The 15,371-nt window shown below is 42.9% G+C and overlaps 1 protein-coding gene across 2 annotated transcripts in view; it reads right to left on the bottom strand.

The window, feature by feature from the left end:
* Positions 1-409: 409 nt before the first annotated feature.
* The window catches only part of slc43a1b (solute carrier family 43 member 1b), a 30,591-nt gene continuing 15,629 nt past the window's right edge, over positions 410-15,371 (bottom strand). For both annotated transcript variants that reach the window (XM_061246842.1, XM_061246843.1), the window contains exons 7-15: positions 14,999-15,132; positions 7,553-7,713; positions 6,248-6,394; positions 5,932-5,967; positions 5,340-5,472; positions 4,004-4,133; positions 3,755-3,828; positions 2,953-3,076; positions 410-2,420 (exon numbers count right to left, since the gene is read on the bottom strand). In XM_061246842.1, coding sequence (XP_061102826.1) covers positions 2,226-2,420; positions 2,953-3,076; positions 3,755-3,828; positions 4,004-4,133; positions 5,340-5,472; positions 5,932-5,967; positions 6,248-6,394; positions 7,553-7,713; positions 14,999-15,132 — 1,134 coding nt within the window. In that variant the 3' untranslated portion in view covers positions 410-2,225. The remainder of the gene's footprint in view (positions 2,421-2,952; positions 3,077-3,754; positions 3,829-4,003; positions 4,134-5,339; positions 5,473-5,931; positions 5,968-6,247; positions 6,395-7,552; positions 7,714-14,998; positions 15,133-15,371) is intronic.

The raw sequence follows: 15,371 nt of genomic DNA, 5'->3' as shown, positions 1-15,371 counted from the left end.
AGATTCAGCCTCTCGCTGTGCAGTATCCCGGAGCTCTGTGTGGAATGGTGGTGTGTTGTGGGGGCTGTAGTTCTCACTACAGTTGGCTGTAGTTCTCACTGTACAGCTGTGCACCGTGGCATCCGAATACATCACTATATACCGTGAAACACATTCATGAGCCTGAGTCAACAGCCAATTCATCAAAGCGCTGCACTTTGGTCTCTATCGTTTCCAGTATTACAATTCTTGTAGTGATTTCGTTTTGGTATTACTTTTAAGCAAGCAATCGCAATATTTACATAAAGGTAAGGTATAAGGTGATTCATTCTGCAGTCTTGTAATTGTGTGAACACCACCTGGTCAGAGAGCATGCGTCGCAGAGGACATTTTGAAACTCGGGGAAAGAAAAAGAAAAAACGAGGCAGAAAACAGGCACTTCCTGTGTGTTTATTCCTTCAACATGGCTGCACATCATCACCAAGCCAAGCAGCGCAAGACGGCACAACCACACCTTACAGAACATCAATCAGAAGTTATGTACAGTTAGCTCATGGCTGCAACTGACAGTGCAACACTTTTTCTGTTGTAACAGAGTCACAGCGCCCTCCTATCATGAGGCCGCTGAGGGAACTGCAGCTCGCGGTGAACATTGACAACAGTTAATGCTACAATAAATTCACAAATCTTTAATACTTACAGTGCATACTTTAAAAAAAACTACATATCCAGCTGGGTTTTGCAGCTCTCAGAATAATACTTTCTATGTCTTTGGTTTTTGCAATGTCCACTGGGTATTGTAGTTAAATTCAATGTACAGAGACTTCCTGCGGTATCACACATACACAATCATCCAGAGTGCAGCTCTTTAAATATCCTTAACGTCAATACACACGTCCCCATTACGAACCACGAACACACAGGACACTTTTATTCTGGCATTTTGTCAGTGGATCAGCCATTGGCTGTAAGGCACCAGTTCCCCAGGACCAGACGGACTACAGAGGCACTCAAATCCCCTGGCACCACACAGGAAGTGATCTAACTGCAATGTTTTCCTCGTACTTTCCCATTTGACAATATTCCCACAACACAACGTCCCGTTCTTTACAAAAGCGCTCTGTAACATCTTAAACATTTTCTCTTTTTTTCTTTTTCTTATAATTGTATAATATTTGCTCAGTGAAGGAGGACCAGGCTGTGGTCCTCCTTCACTGTCCAAACTCCTCACGCAGCTTCAATGGCCCACGGTACTTTGCTTCCCTCCGGGGACACCCGGAGGGCAGCAGGTTCAGCTCAGCCAGCCCCAGATGATGTGTACATACTACTTTGCAGGCAGCTTTTATTCCACGTATTTTGATCTGATCTGTACTGTGTTGCTGAGTTAACTCCTTCGCCAATCTTTCACTGTGAAGCTTTCAAGTTCTAAAAACTGCTGCCTTCCAGGCGTCCCTGAGGGAAGCAGGCAGGAAGGGAGTTTAAATGCATAGCACAGCTTCAGGGTGAGTGCCACCTTAATCGCTGCCTCTCCTGCGATCAAACATCACACTTCACACAACACGCATATGGGTGGTAAATCACAATGACAATTAAAAGTGTGGACACACACACAGACAGACAGACAGACAGACAGACTGATTTCCCGTATAGTCTCATTCTAGTAGTGTGCAGGGCGTTTAGGGAGGTAGTTTAATGCTTAAATCAGCCGGTTGGTTAGCAGGCCCTTCTGCTCTTGTTGAATACTGGTGTCGTCCCCAATGTGTGAGGGAACCCTGGTTCAGCGTGAAATGGTTTCCTTGGAGACAGGAACGGTGTCTTTCTCCTGTTTTGGTCAGGGTGGCGTCAGTCGACTGTTCATTTTAGCAGCACTCCATTTCAACGTTGGACTGCAAGAGCACGAAGTTACTACTTTTAAAAAACCGGTCGCAGCCGGTTTGACCACAGTCAGTTTGAACCCATTCCAACTGACCGCAACATGGAGACGCTGAGAAGCAGCTATTCACACATCGATTCACAGGGCGCACAACCTGTGCTGGAAGTGAACTGTGTTTGGGTGTGTGCGTGGGTGTATGTCTGTGTGTGCGTATGTGTGTGCGTGGGTGTATGTGTTTGTGAACTTGTGTAAGGAAACTACTATCAGAGCTGAAAACGGCAAGTGAATTGTTTTAGGATGAAATTTTGGGATGAAATTACGTAATCAAAATGCATATCTGGTCAAAGAGAAAAGTCATGTTATCATGACGGATTCACATTTCTTTATTGTCCAAAGCTTTGTGTGCAAGTTGACTGTTGCTTTGGCGATTCAGGTCGTTACGTTCTGATTGGTTGAGGGCTTCTGTTTCATTCTCCCTCTTCTGCTCGCTGAGCTTCTTCCGATGATAGAACAGGTATCCCGGCAACAAGAACCCAGTCAATGACAAGATCAGCAGCCCCACGTTGATCTGTTGATTGGAGCAGTGCATTTAAAAGAGTTAGTCTGTCACTGTTGATTGGAGGAGAAACTTTCCAACGAGTAATGCGAGACCGATGTCGTCGGTGTATGTTATTGTGTGAGTACATATCAGTCTGTGAGCCAGCCAATGTGTCAGTACATGTGTCATTGTGTCAGCCAGTGTGTGATGGTCTATTACAGAGGTGGGGAATTCTGGTCCTGGAGGGCTGGTGTGTGTGTGTATTTGTATATGCGCGTGTGTGTTGTGTGTGTATTTGTATATGCGCGCGTGTGTGTTGTGTGTGTATTTGTATATGCGCGTGTGTGTTGTGTGTGTATTTGTATATGCGCGTGTGTGTTGTGTGTGTATTTGTATATGCGCGTGTGTGTTGTGTGTGTATTTGTATATGCGCGTGTGTGTGTTGTGTGTGTATTTGTATATGCGCGTGTGTGTTGTGTGTGTATTTGTATACGCGCGTGTGTGTTGTGTGTGTATTTGTATACGCGCGTGTGTGTGCACTGGGGTGTAGTTTCTCTCGTACCCAGTAGGGGTCTCCCTTCAGGGGTCCCACCATCAGAATGAAGAGGGGCTGCTGGATCAGGGCGAACAGGGCGCTGATCATGGACTGCAGCCCGGTCAGCGTCCCAAAGTGGTTGGACGGGTACCTGAGATTCATACGGACATTACTACAGCTGCACCACTGCTAATGCTACCTCTACTACACCACTGCTAATCATGCTAATGCTAGCCCCACCGCACTGCTGCTAATCATGCTAATGCTAGCCCCACTACACCACTGCTAATCATGCTAATGCTAGCCACATCACACCGCTGCTAAACACGCCAATGCTAGCCACGGCACTGCTAAACTTGCTATTAGTGTTCTCCAGTGGGTTTGTAGCATTTTCTCCAGGATTAGTTGAGTATCATTTGTTTGTGCTGTTTCTAATTAAGCTTAGTTGTCACTATAGTGTGATTCTGCTGTTTATTTGTTAGTTAGTTAGTACAAGTGGTGTTTATTTAGATTACAGTGAAACTGTGTTTATTTAGATTGCAGTGAAACTAATGTTAGCCACACCACTGTTAAACATGCTAATGTTAGCCCCACCACAGCACTGCTAAACATGCCAATTCTAGCCAGGCCACTGCTAAACATGCTATCACTACCCAGGCTGCACCACTATTAAACATGCTAATGCTGGCCAAACCACTGCTAAGCATGCTAATGTTAGGCACACCAAATGTCATACAAATGGTTAAGCAGTGGGCTCTAGGCGGGTCAGTTAAGAGGTGTCAGGTAAACGGTGATGCTGAGGTGAACCAGGAGGACTCTGGGTACTTACACAGCAGCGTACAGTCCTCCACAGCAGGAGTGAATGAACCCTCTCACCACTGTATGCAGGATGAAGGAGATGATCTAGGGAGGGAGGGAGAGAGAGGGAGACTAGTCAGGCCCCATAAACTGCAGCTACATGGGCTAGACAGCTTGAGGCATCATGAGTGTGTTCTTACCTGTACAGGTAGACAGTGTTTCCTCACATGTATATGAAGGTAGATGTGATCAGGTGTGCAGGTGGGCTGCATTGTCTCACCTGTATGGGCAGGTTGTCTATGAGGGAGAGGACTCCGAAGATGACAAGGAGCAGGTTCGTGAAGATGAAGGCTCGTATGGAGTTGGTGAGTTTCTGGATCTTACTGTCTCTCTTAGGGGGCGACAGACCACTGAAACAGACCATAGGCAAGTCAGCCACACACCAGCTAAGCAGCAACACACCCTGAGATAACTACTGTTACAGTTGTGTTCAAGAAAATACCAGTACAACATCAATAACCTGATGAACCACTGTTATTAGTAGTTGTGATATTTCTGCATGGCAAATACTTTACTTGTAGATGTAGTAGTGTAATAGAAAAACAACAGACCCAACTGTCATGACATGCACGCTGCTTGTAATTGACTCATTCATTGAAAGGGGCGTGTTCAAAATAATAGCAGTGTGGAGTTTAATTAGAGAACTCATTAATTCTGTGAAAAAACAGGTGTCATTAATTGTCCTTTATTAAGGAAGAAGGGAAGCAAATGTTTATAAATATATTTCCTTCTGAATTGCTAAAATGTGCTGTTCCAAACATTGTTCGGAGGAACAACGTCATTTGATTAAAAAGTTTATTGGAGAGGGGAAAACATATAAAGAAGTGCAGCAAATTATAGGATGCTCAGCTAAAATGATCTCAAATGCTTTAAAATGGCAACAAAAACCCGAAACAAGCAGAAGAAAATGAGCAACTGCTGTTAAAAAGGATCGAAGAATAGTCAGAATGGCAAAGATTCAGCCATTCATTAGCTCCAGAAAGATCAAAGATGATCTACAATTGCCTATAAGTGTTGTTACAGTACACACACACACACACACACACACACACACACACACACACACACACACACACACACACACACACACACACACACACACACACACACACACACACACACACACACACACACACACACACACACACACAGGGCGACATGGCTCAGGCAGTAAGAGCAGTTGTCTGGCAGTTGGAGGGTTGCCGGTTCGATCCCCCGCCCGGGCTGTGTCGAAGTGTCCCTGAGCAAGACACCTAACCCCCAAATGCTCCTGACGAGCGGGTTGGCGCCTTGCATGGCAGCCAATCGCCGTCGGTGTGTGAGTGTGTGTATGAATGGGTGAATGGAGAAGCATCAATTGTACAGCGCTTTGGATAAAAGCGCTATATAAATGCCAACCATTTACATTTACACACACACACACACACACACACATGCACGCACACACACACACAAACTACTGTCACAGCTTTCTCCATCTTACACACACACAAATAATTACTGTTCCACATCTCACGGTCACACACACAGTTCCCCTTTCTCTCTCTCCCTCTCACCCCTTCTCTCCCTCCATCCCTTGGCTCTTCTCCCCACACTCCTTCATTCTCCAGTCCATGATATATCCGATCAGGGGGCAGGTGAGCAGGCACAGCAGCTGCAGTGTGCCGAAGATCGATGAGTAGAACCCCACTGTCACAACGACATCACAGTCACATACCATTACATCACTGTCACAACGACATCACAGTCACATACCATTACATCACTGTCACAACGACATCACAGTCACATACCATTACATCACTGTCACAACGACATCACAGTCACATACCATTACATCACTGTCACAATGACATCACAGTCACATACCATTACATCACTGTCACAATGACATCACTGTCACAATGACATCACAGTCACACAACGATTACATCACTGTCACAACGACATCACAGTCACATACCATTACATCACTGTCACAATGACATCACAGTCACATACCATTACATCACTGTCACAATGACATCACAGTCACTCAACGATTACATCACTGTAACAACGACATCACAATCACACACCAGCACATACATTATGGATCAAAAGCGGGATAAAGAATCTGGAAACACACTCACACACACACACACATACCTTGCTCCTCTGCAGCCAGTACTAAGTTCTCAGAAGCTGAAAGAGAGTAATGAAAATTTACATCCCAGAAACAGAACACTAAAAACTACAACCATAGACATCCTGATAAAAACATTACATGACCATGGCAAAAACCATAGACATCCTCCCATTTCTCACTACTGAAATCCCCTTAAGTGAGTTCATCTGTCACAGCTAGGGTTTACAAATGCAATAACTTTACACATGAAAGTGACTCTGGAGTGCGTCCCTCTGCGGAGGGTGTGTGTAACCATGTGCGAGTAACTCTGGGTGGAGTTGGTTGTGCAGAACTCACGGTTGGGGTCGCCGTGGGTCACCAGGAATTCCAGCATCTTGTTCATGGCTCCCATGAAGAAAATGAGGCGGATCTGGGTCATCGCCATGGTGACGAGACTCCACAGGAAGATAGGGGAGCACACAGACCTGCGGAATGGGATGGTACCTGTGGGGGGGGGGGGGGGTTAGGGTTAGGGTTACCTGTGGGGGGGGTCACATGATCATTTACACGTGTGGATATACATATGTGTGTGTGTGTGTGTGTGTGTGTGTGTATACGTGTGTATACGTGTGTATATACATATGTGTGTGTGTGTATACGTGTGTATATACATATGTGTGTGTGTATACATACTGTATGTGCTCATATGTGTGTGTATACATACTGCATGTGTGTGTGTATACATACTGTATATGTGTCCATGTGTGTGTGTACTGTGTGTGTGTGCATGTGTGTGTGTATACATACTGTATGTGTGTGTACATGTGTGTGTATAGATACTGTATGTGTGTGTACATGTGTGTGTGTGTATACTCACTGTATGTGTGTGTGCATGTGTGTGTGTATACTCACTGTATGTGTGTGTGCATGTGTGTGTGTACTGTGTGTTTGTATACATACTGTATGCGTGTGTACATGTGTGTATACATACTGTATGTGTGCGTGCATGTGTGTGTGTATACATACTGTATGTGTGTGTACATGTGTGTGTATAAATACTGTATGTGTGCGTGCATGTGTGTGTGTATACTCACTGTATGTGTGTGTGCATGTGTGTGTGTACTGTGTGTGTGTGTGCATGTGTGTGTGTGTGTATACATACTGTATGTGTGTGTACATGTGTGTGTGTATACATACTGTATGTGTGTGTACATGTGTGTGTGTATACATACTGTATGTGTGTGTACATGTGTGTGTATACATACTGTATGTGTGCGTGCATGTGTGTGTGTATACTCACTGTATGTGTGTGTGCATGTGTGTGTGTACTGTGCATGTGTGTGTGTATACATACTGTATGTGTGCGTGCATGTGTGTGTGTATACTCACTGTATGTGTGCGTGCATGTGTGTGTGTATACTCACTGTATGTGTGTGTGTACTGTGTGTGTGTGTGTACATGTGTGTGTGTATACATACTGTATGTGTGTGTGCATGTGTGTGTGTATACATACTGTATGTGTGTGTACATGTGTGTGTATACATACTGTATGTGTGTGTGCATGTGTGTGTGTATACTCACTGTATGTGTGTGTGCATGTGTGTGTGTACTGTGCATGTGTGTGTGTATACTCACTGTATGTGTGTGTGCATGTGTACTCACTCTGTGCACTGCCGGTGGTCTTGGAGGCAGTGAGCTCGCAGGGCCGGTCCATTGTGCAGGGCGTCTGGCTGAGCCGCTGGCCCACCGCAGTCATATGGCTGTAGAACCGATCGCCGGTCACCTTGTGGTCCAACGCCAGGCTGCTCAGCTTCATCTTCTTCCTGAAGCACGGACACTCTGTTCATGCAATGTTACCCCAGTGTTACGGTGATGTTGTGCTAGCGTTACAGTGATGTGCTAGCTTTACAGTAATGTGGTAGTGTTACAGTGATGTTGTGCCAGCTTCACAGTAATGCTGTGCTAGCTTTACAGTAATGTTGTGCCAGCTTCACAGCAATGCTGTGCTAGCTTTACAGTAATGTGCTAGTGTTACAGTGATGTTGTGCTAGCTTTACAGTAATGTGCTAGCTTTACAGTGATGTGCCAGCATTACAGTAATGTTGTACTAGCTTTACAGTGATGTTGTGCTAGCTTTACAGTGATGTGCTAGCTTTACAGTAATGTTGTACTAGCTTTACAGTGATGTTGTGCCAGCTTCACAGTAATGATGTGCTAGCTTTACAGTAATGTGCTAGTGTTACAGTGATGTTTTGCTAACTTTACAGAAATGTTGTGCTAGCTTTACAGTGATGTTGTGCTAGCTATACAGTAATGTGGTAGCTTTACAGTGATGTTGTGCCAGCTTTACAGTGATGCGCTAGTTTTACAGTACTGTTGTGCTAGCTTTACAGTAGTGTTGTTCCAGCTTCACAGTGATGTGCTAGCTTTACAGTGATGTTGTGCTAACTGTACAGGAATGTTGTGCCAGCGTTACAGTAATGTGCCAGCATTACAGTGATGTTGTGCTAGCCTTACAGTAATGTTGTGCTAGCTTTACAGTGATGTTGTGCTAGTGTTACAGTGATGTTGTGATAGCTTTACAGTAATGTGCTAGTGTTACAGTGATGTTATGCTAGCTTTACAGTAATGTGCTAGCTTTACAGAGATGCTGTGCTAGCTTTACAGTGATGTGCTAGCTTTACAGTGATGTTGTGCTAACTGTACAGTAATGTTGTGCCAGCGTTACAGTAATGTGCCAGCATTACAGTGATGTTGTGCTAGCCTTACAGTAATGTTGTGCTAGCTTTACAGTGATGTTGTGCTAGTGTTACAGTGATGTTGTGATAGCTTTACAGTAATGTGCTAGTGTTACAGTGATGTTGTGCTAGCTTTACAGTGATGTGCTAGCTTTACAGTAATGTTGTACTAGCTTTACAGTGATGTTGTGCCAGCTTCACAGTAATGATGTGCTAGCTTTACAGTAATGTGCTAGTCTTACAGTGATGTTTTGCTAACTTTACAGAAATGTTGTGCTAGTGTTACAGTGATGTTGTGATAGCTTTACAGTAATGTGCTAGTGTTACAGTGATGTTATGCTAGCTTTACAGTAATGTGCTAGCTTTACAGAGATGCTGTGCTAGCTTTACAGTGATGTGCTAGCTTTACAGTAATGTCGTACTAGCTTTACAATGATGTTGTGCCAGCTTCACAGTAATGATGTGCTAGCTTTACAGTAATGTTGTGCCAGCTTCACAGTAATGTTGTGCTAGCTTTACAGTGATGTTGTGCTAGCTTTACAGTAATGTGGTAGCTTTACAGTGATGTTGTGCCAGCTTTACAGTGATGTGCTAGTTTTACAGTACTGTTGTGCTAGCTTTACAGTAGTGTTGTTCCAGCTTCACAGTGATGTGCTAGCTTTACAGTGATGTTGTGCTAACTGTACAGTAATGTTGTGCTAGCTTTACAGTGATGTTGTGCTAGCTTTACAGTAATGTGCTAGTGTTACAGTGATGTTGTGCTAGCTTTACAGTAATGTGCTAACTTTACAGTGATGCTGTGCTAGCTTTACAGTGATGTGCTAGTTTTACAGTGGTGTTGTGCCAGCTTTACAGTGATGTGCTAGTTTTACAGTACTGTTGTGCTAGTTTTACAGTAGTGTTGTTCCAGCTTCACAGTGATGTGCTAGTGTTACAGTGATGTTGTGCTAACTGTACAGTAATGTTGTGCTAGCATTACAGTGATGTTGTGCTAGCTTTACAGTGATGTGCTAGCTTTACAGTAATGTTGTACTAGCTTTACAGTGATGTTGTGCCAGCTTCACAGTAATGATGTCCTAGCATTACAGTGATGTTGTGCTAGCTTCACAGTAATGTGCTAGTGTTACAGTGATGTTGTGGTAACTGTACATTAATGTTGTGCCAGCATTACAGTGATGTTGTGCCAGCATTACAGTGATGTTGTGCTAGCTTTACAGTCATGTGGTAGCTTTACAGTGATGTTGTGCCAGCTTCACAGTAATGATGTGCTAGTTTTACAGTAATGTGCTAGTGTTACAGTGATGTTTTGCTAACTTTACAGAAATGTTGTGCTAGCTTTACAGTGATGTTGTGCTAGCTTTACAGTCATGTGGTAGCTTTACAGTGATGTTGTGCCAGCTTTACAGTGATGTGCTAGTTTTACAGTACTCTTGTGCTAGCTTTACAGTAGTGTTGTTCCAGCTTCACAGTGATGTGCTAGCTTTACAGTGATGTTGTGCTAACTGTACAGTAATGTTGTGCCAGCGTTACAGTAATGTGCCAGCATTACAGTGATGTTGTGCTAGCCTTACAGTAATGTTGTGCTAGCTTTACAGTGATGTGCTAGCTTTACAGTAATGTCGTACTAGCTTTACAGTGATGTTGTGCCAGCTTCACAGTAATGATGTGCTAGCTTTACAATAATGTTGTGCTAGCTTTAGAGTAATGTGCTAGTGTTACAGTGATGTTTTGCTAACTTTACAGAAATGTTGTGCTGGCGTTACAGTGATGTTGTGCTAGCTTTACAGGAATGTGGTAGCTTTACAGTGATGTTGTGCCAGCTTTACAGTGATGTGCTAGCTTTACAGTGATGTTGTGCTAGCTTTACAGTAGTGTTGTTCCAGCTTTACAGTGATGTTGTGCTAGTGTTACAGTGATGTGCTAGCTTCACAGTAATGTGCTAGTGTTAAAGTGATGTTTTGCTAACTTTACAGAAATGTTGTGCTAGCTTTACAGTGATGTTGTGCCAGCTTTACAGTGATGTGCTAGTTTTACAGTACTGTTGTGCTAGCTTTACAGTAGTGTTGTTCCAGCTTCATAGTGATGTGCTAGCTTTACAGTGATGTTGTGCTAACTGTACAGTCATGTTGTCCCAGCGTTACTGTAATGTGCCAGCATTACAGTGATGTTGTGCTAGCCTTACAGTAATGTTGTGCTAGCTTTACAGTGATGTTGTGCTAGTGTTACAGTGATGTCGTGCTAGCTTTACAGTGATGTTGTGCCAGCTTCACAGTAATGATGTGCTAGCATTACAGTGATGTTGTACTAGCTTTACAGTGATGTTGTGCTAGCTTCACAGTAATGATGTGCTAGCTTTAGAGTAATGTGCTAGCGTTACAGTGATGTTTTGCTAACTTTACAGAAATGTTGTGCTGGCGTTACAGTAATGTGGTAGCTTTACAGTGATGTTGTGCCAGCTTTACAGTGAGGTGCTAGTTTTACAGTACTGTTGTGCTAGCTTTACAGTAGTGTTGTTCCAGCTTCACAGTGATGTGCTAGCTTTACAGTGATGTTGTGCTAACTGTACAGTAATGTTGTGCCAGCGTTACAGTAATGTGCCAGCATTACAGTGATGTTGTGCTAGCCTTACAGTAATGTTGTGCTAGCTTTACAGTGATGTTGTGCTAGTGTTACAGTGATGTTGTGCTAGCTTTACAGTAATGTGCTAGTGTTACAGTGATGTTATGCTAGCTTTACAGTAATGTGCTAGCTTTACAGTAATGTTGTGCTAGCTTTACAGTAATGTGCTAGTGTTACAGTGATCTTATGCTAGCTTTACAGTAATGTGCTAGCTTTACAGTAATGTTGTGCTAGCTTTACAGTAATGTTGTGCTAGCTTCACAGTGATGTTGTGCCAGCTTCACAGTAATGCTGTGCTAGCTTTACAGTAATGTGCTAGTGTTACAGTGATGTTGTGCTAACTGTACAGTAATGTTGTGCCAGCATTACAGTGATGTTGTGCTAGCTTTACAGTAATGTTGTGCTAGCTTTACAGTGATGTTGTGCTAGTGTTACAGTGATGTTGTGCTAGCTTTACAGTAATGTGCTAGTGTTACAGTGATGTTATGCTAGCTTTACAGTAATGTGCTAGCTTTACAGTAATGTTGTGCTAGCTTTACAGTAATGTGCTAGTGTTACAGTGATCTTATGCTAGCTTTACAGTAATGTTGTGCTAGCTTTACAGTAATGTTGTGCTAGCTTTACAGTGATGTTGTGCCAGCTTCACAGTAATGCTGTGCTAGCTTTACAGTAATGTGCTAGTGTTACAGTGATGTTGTACTAGCTTTACAGTAATGTGGTAGCTTTACAGTGATGTTGTGCCAGCTTTACAGTGATGTGCTAGTTTTACAGTACTGTTGTGCTAGCTTTACAGTAGTGTTGTTCCAGCTTCACAGTGATGTTGTGCTAACTGTACAGTAATGTTGTGCCAGTGTTACAGTAATGTTGTGCTAGCTTTACAGTAATGTTGTGCTAGCTTTACAGCAATGTTGTGCTACCTTTACAGTGATGTTGTGCCAGCTTTACAGTAATGTTGTGCTACCTTTACAGTGATGTTGTGCCAGCTTTACAGTACTGTTGTGCTACCTTTACAGTGATGTTGTGCTACCTTTACAGTAATGTTGTGCTACCTTTGCAGTGATGCTGTGCTAGCTTTACAGCAATGTTGTGCTAGCTTTACAGTGATGTTGTGCCAGCTTTACAGTAATGTTGTACTACCTTTACAGTAATGTTGTGCTACCTTTACAGTGATGTTTTGCCAGCTTTACAGTACTGCTGTGCTAGCTTTACAGCAATGTTGTGCTAGCTTTACAGTAATGTTGTGCCAGCTTTACAGTAATGTTGTGCTACCTTTACAGTAATGTTGTGCTGGCTTTCCAGTGATGCTGTGCTAGCTTTACAGCAATGTTGTGCTACCTTTACAGCAATGTTGCGCTAGCTTTACAGTGATGTTGTGCCAGCTTTACAGTAATGTTGTGCTGGCTTTACAGTAATGTTGTGCTCACTTTACAGTGATGTTGTGCTAGTGTTACAGTGATGTCGTGCTAGCTTTACAGTGATGTTGTGCCAGCTTCACAGTAATGATGTGCTAGCATTACAGTGATGTTGTACTAGCTTTACAGTGATGTTGTGCCAGCTTCACAGTAATGATGTGCTAGCTTTAGAGTAATGTGCTAGCGTTACAGTGATGTTTTGCTAACTTTACAGAAATGTTGTGCTGGCGTTACAGTGATGTTGTGCTAGCTTTACAGTAATGTGGTAGCTTTACAGTGATGTTGTGCCAGCTTTACAGTGAGGTGCTAGTTTTACAGTACTGTTGTGCTAGCTTTACAGTAGTGTTGTCCCAGCTTCACAGTGATGTGCTAGCTTTACAGTGATGTTGTGCTAACTGTACAGTAATGTTGTGCTAGCTTTACAGTGATGTTGTGCTAGTGTTACAGTGATGTTGTGCTAGCTTTACAGTAATGTGCTAGTGTTACAGTGATGTTATGCTAGCTTTACAGTAATGTGCTAGCTTTACAGTAATGTTGTGCTAGCTTTACAGTAATGTGCTAGTGTTACAGTGATGTTATGCTAGCTTTACAGTAATGTGCTAGCTTTACAGTAATGTTGTGCTAGCTTTACAGTAATGTTGTGCTAGCTTTACAGTGATGTTGTGCCAGCTTCACAGTAATGCTGTGCTAGCTTTACAGTAATGTGCTAGTGTTACAGTGATGTTGTGCTAACTGTACAGTAATGTTGTGCCAGCATTACAGTGATGTTGTGCCAGCTTCACAGTAATGCTGTGCTAGCTTTACAGTAATGTGCTAGTGTTACAGTGATGTTGTACTAGCTTTACAGTAATGTGGTAGCTTTACAGTGATGTTGTGCCAGCTTTACAGTGATGTGCTAGTTTTACAGTACTGTTGTGCTAGCTTCACAGTAGTGTTGTTCCAGCTTCACAGTGATGTTGTGCTAACTGTACAGTAATGTTGTGCCAGTGTTACAGTAATTTTGTGCTAGCTTTACAGTAATGTTGTGCTAGCTTTACAGCAATGTGCTAGTGTTACAGTGATGTTATGCTAGCTTTACAGTAATGTGCTAGCTTTACAGTAATGTTGTGCTAGCTTTACAGTAATGTGCTAGTGTTACAGTGATGTTATGCTAGCTTTACAGTAATGTGCTAGCTTTACAGTAATGTTGTGCTAGCTTTACAGTAATGTTGTGCTAGCTTTACAGTGATGTTGTGCCAGCTTCACAGTAATGCTGTGCTAGCTTTACAGTAATGTGCCAGTGTTACAGTGATGTTGTGCTAACTGTACAGTAATGTTGTGCCAGCATTACAGTGATGTTGTGCCAGCTTCACAGTAATGCTGTGCTAGCTTTACAGTAATGTGCTAGTGTTACAGTGATGTTGTACTAGCTTTACAGTAATGTGGTAGCTTTACAGTGATGTTGTGCCAGCTTTACAGTGATGTGCTAGTTTTACAGTACTGTTGTGCTAGCTTCACAGTAGTGTTGTTCCAGCTTCACAGTGATGTTGTGCTAACTGTACAGTAATGTTGTGCCAGTGTTACAGTAATGTTGTGCTAGCTTTACAGTAATGTTGTGCTAGCTTTACAGCAATGTTGTGCTACCTTTACAGTGATGTTGTGCCAGCTTTACAGTAATGTTGTGCTGGCTTTACAGTAATGTTGTGCTCACTTTACAGTAATGTTGTGCTAGCTTTACAGTGATGTTGTGCTAGCTTTACAGTAATGTTGTGCTCGCTATACAGTAATGTTGTGCTAGCTTTACAGTAATGTTGTGCTACCTTTACAGTAATGTTTTGCCAGCTTTACAGTACTGCTGTGCTAGCTTTACAGCAATGTTGTGCTAGCTTTACAGTGATGTTGTGCCAGCTTTACAGTAATGTTGTGCTACCTTTACAGTAATGTTGTGCTGGCTTTCCAGTGATGCTGTGCTAGCTTTACAGCAATGTTGTGCTAGCTTTACAGCAATGTTGTGCTACCTTTACAGCAATGTTGCGCTAGCTTTACAGTGATGTTGTGCCAGCTTTACAGTGATGTTGTGCCAGCTTTACAGTAATGTTGTGCTGGCTTTACAGTAATGTTGTGCTCACTTTACAGTAATGTTGTGCTAGCTTTACAGTGATGTTGTGCTAGCTTTACAGTAATGTTGTGCTCGCTATACAGTAATGTTGTGCTAGCTTTACAGTAATGTTGTGCTACCTTTACAGTAATTTTTTGCTCGCTTTACAGTGATGTTGCGCTAACTTTACAGTAATGTTGTGCCATCATTACAGTAATGTTGTGCCAGCGTTACAGTAATGTTTTGCCAGTGTTAGACTAACGTGTAGCTGATCTCCTCTGGTGCGGGGAAGGCCTCCAGCGGCCAGTTCAGGAAGCAGTTGAGGCAGACGAGGCAGGCTAGCCCCGCCCACACCCACATGATGACCCGGAAGGACACGCCCGCATCATAAATGAGCTGCATGATTGGTTAAGGGAGAGAGAAGGGTGTAAAGAGCAGCAGGGTGCTTTAGTGTAAATGGACTTAAGATCTAATTGTTCTAATTCCATTGGCAAATCTTCAAATGAGCGAAATTGTCTTATGTCATTGAAAATATATTTTAAATCTTTTTTAACAAGAAAGTAAAAGAAATAAGATTTAAAATCTCAATATAACTAAAATACTTGTTATTTTGCAGTGTTCATACCCAGAACCCC

The sequence above is a fragment of the Conger conger genome, chromosome 6, assembly GCF_963514075.1.
Source record: "Conger conger chromosome 6, fConCon1.1, whole genome shotgun sequence".
Classification (NCBI taxonomy): Eukaryota; Metazoa; Chordata; class Actinopteri; order Anguilliformes; family Congridae; genus Conger; species Conger conger.
Note: the sequence above shows the minus strand (reverse complement) of the source record. Positions and strands in the feature narration are given on the sequence as shown.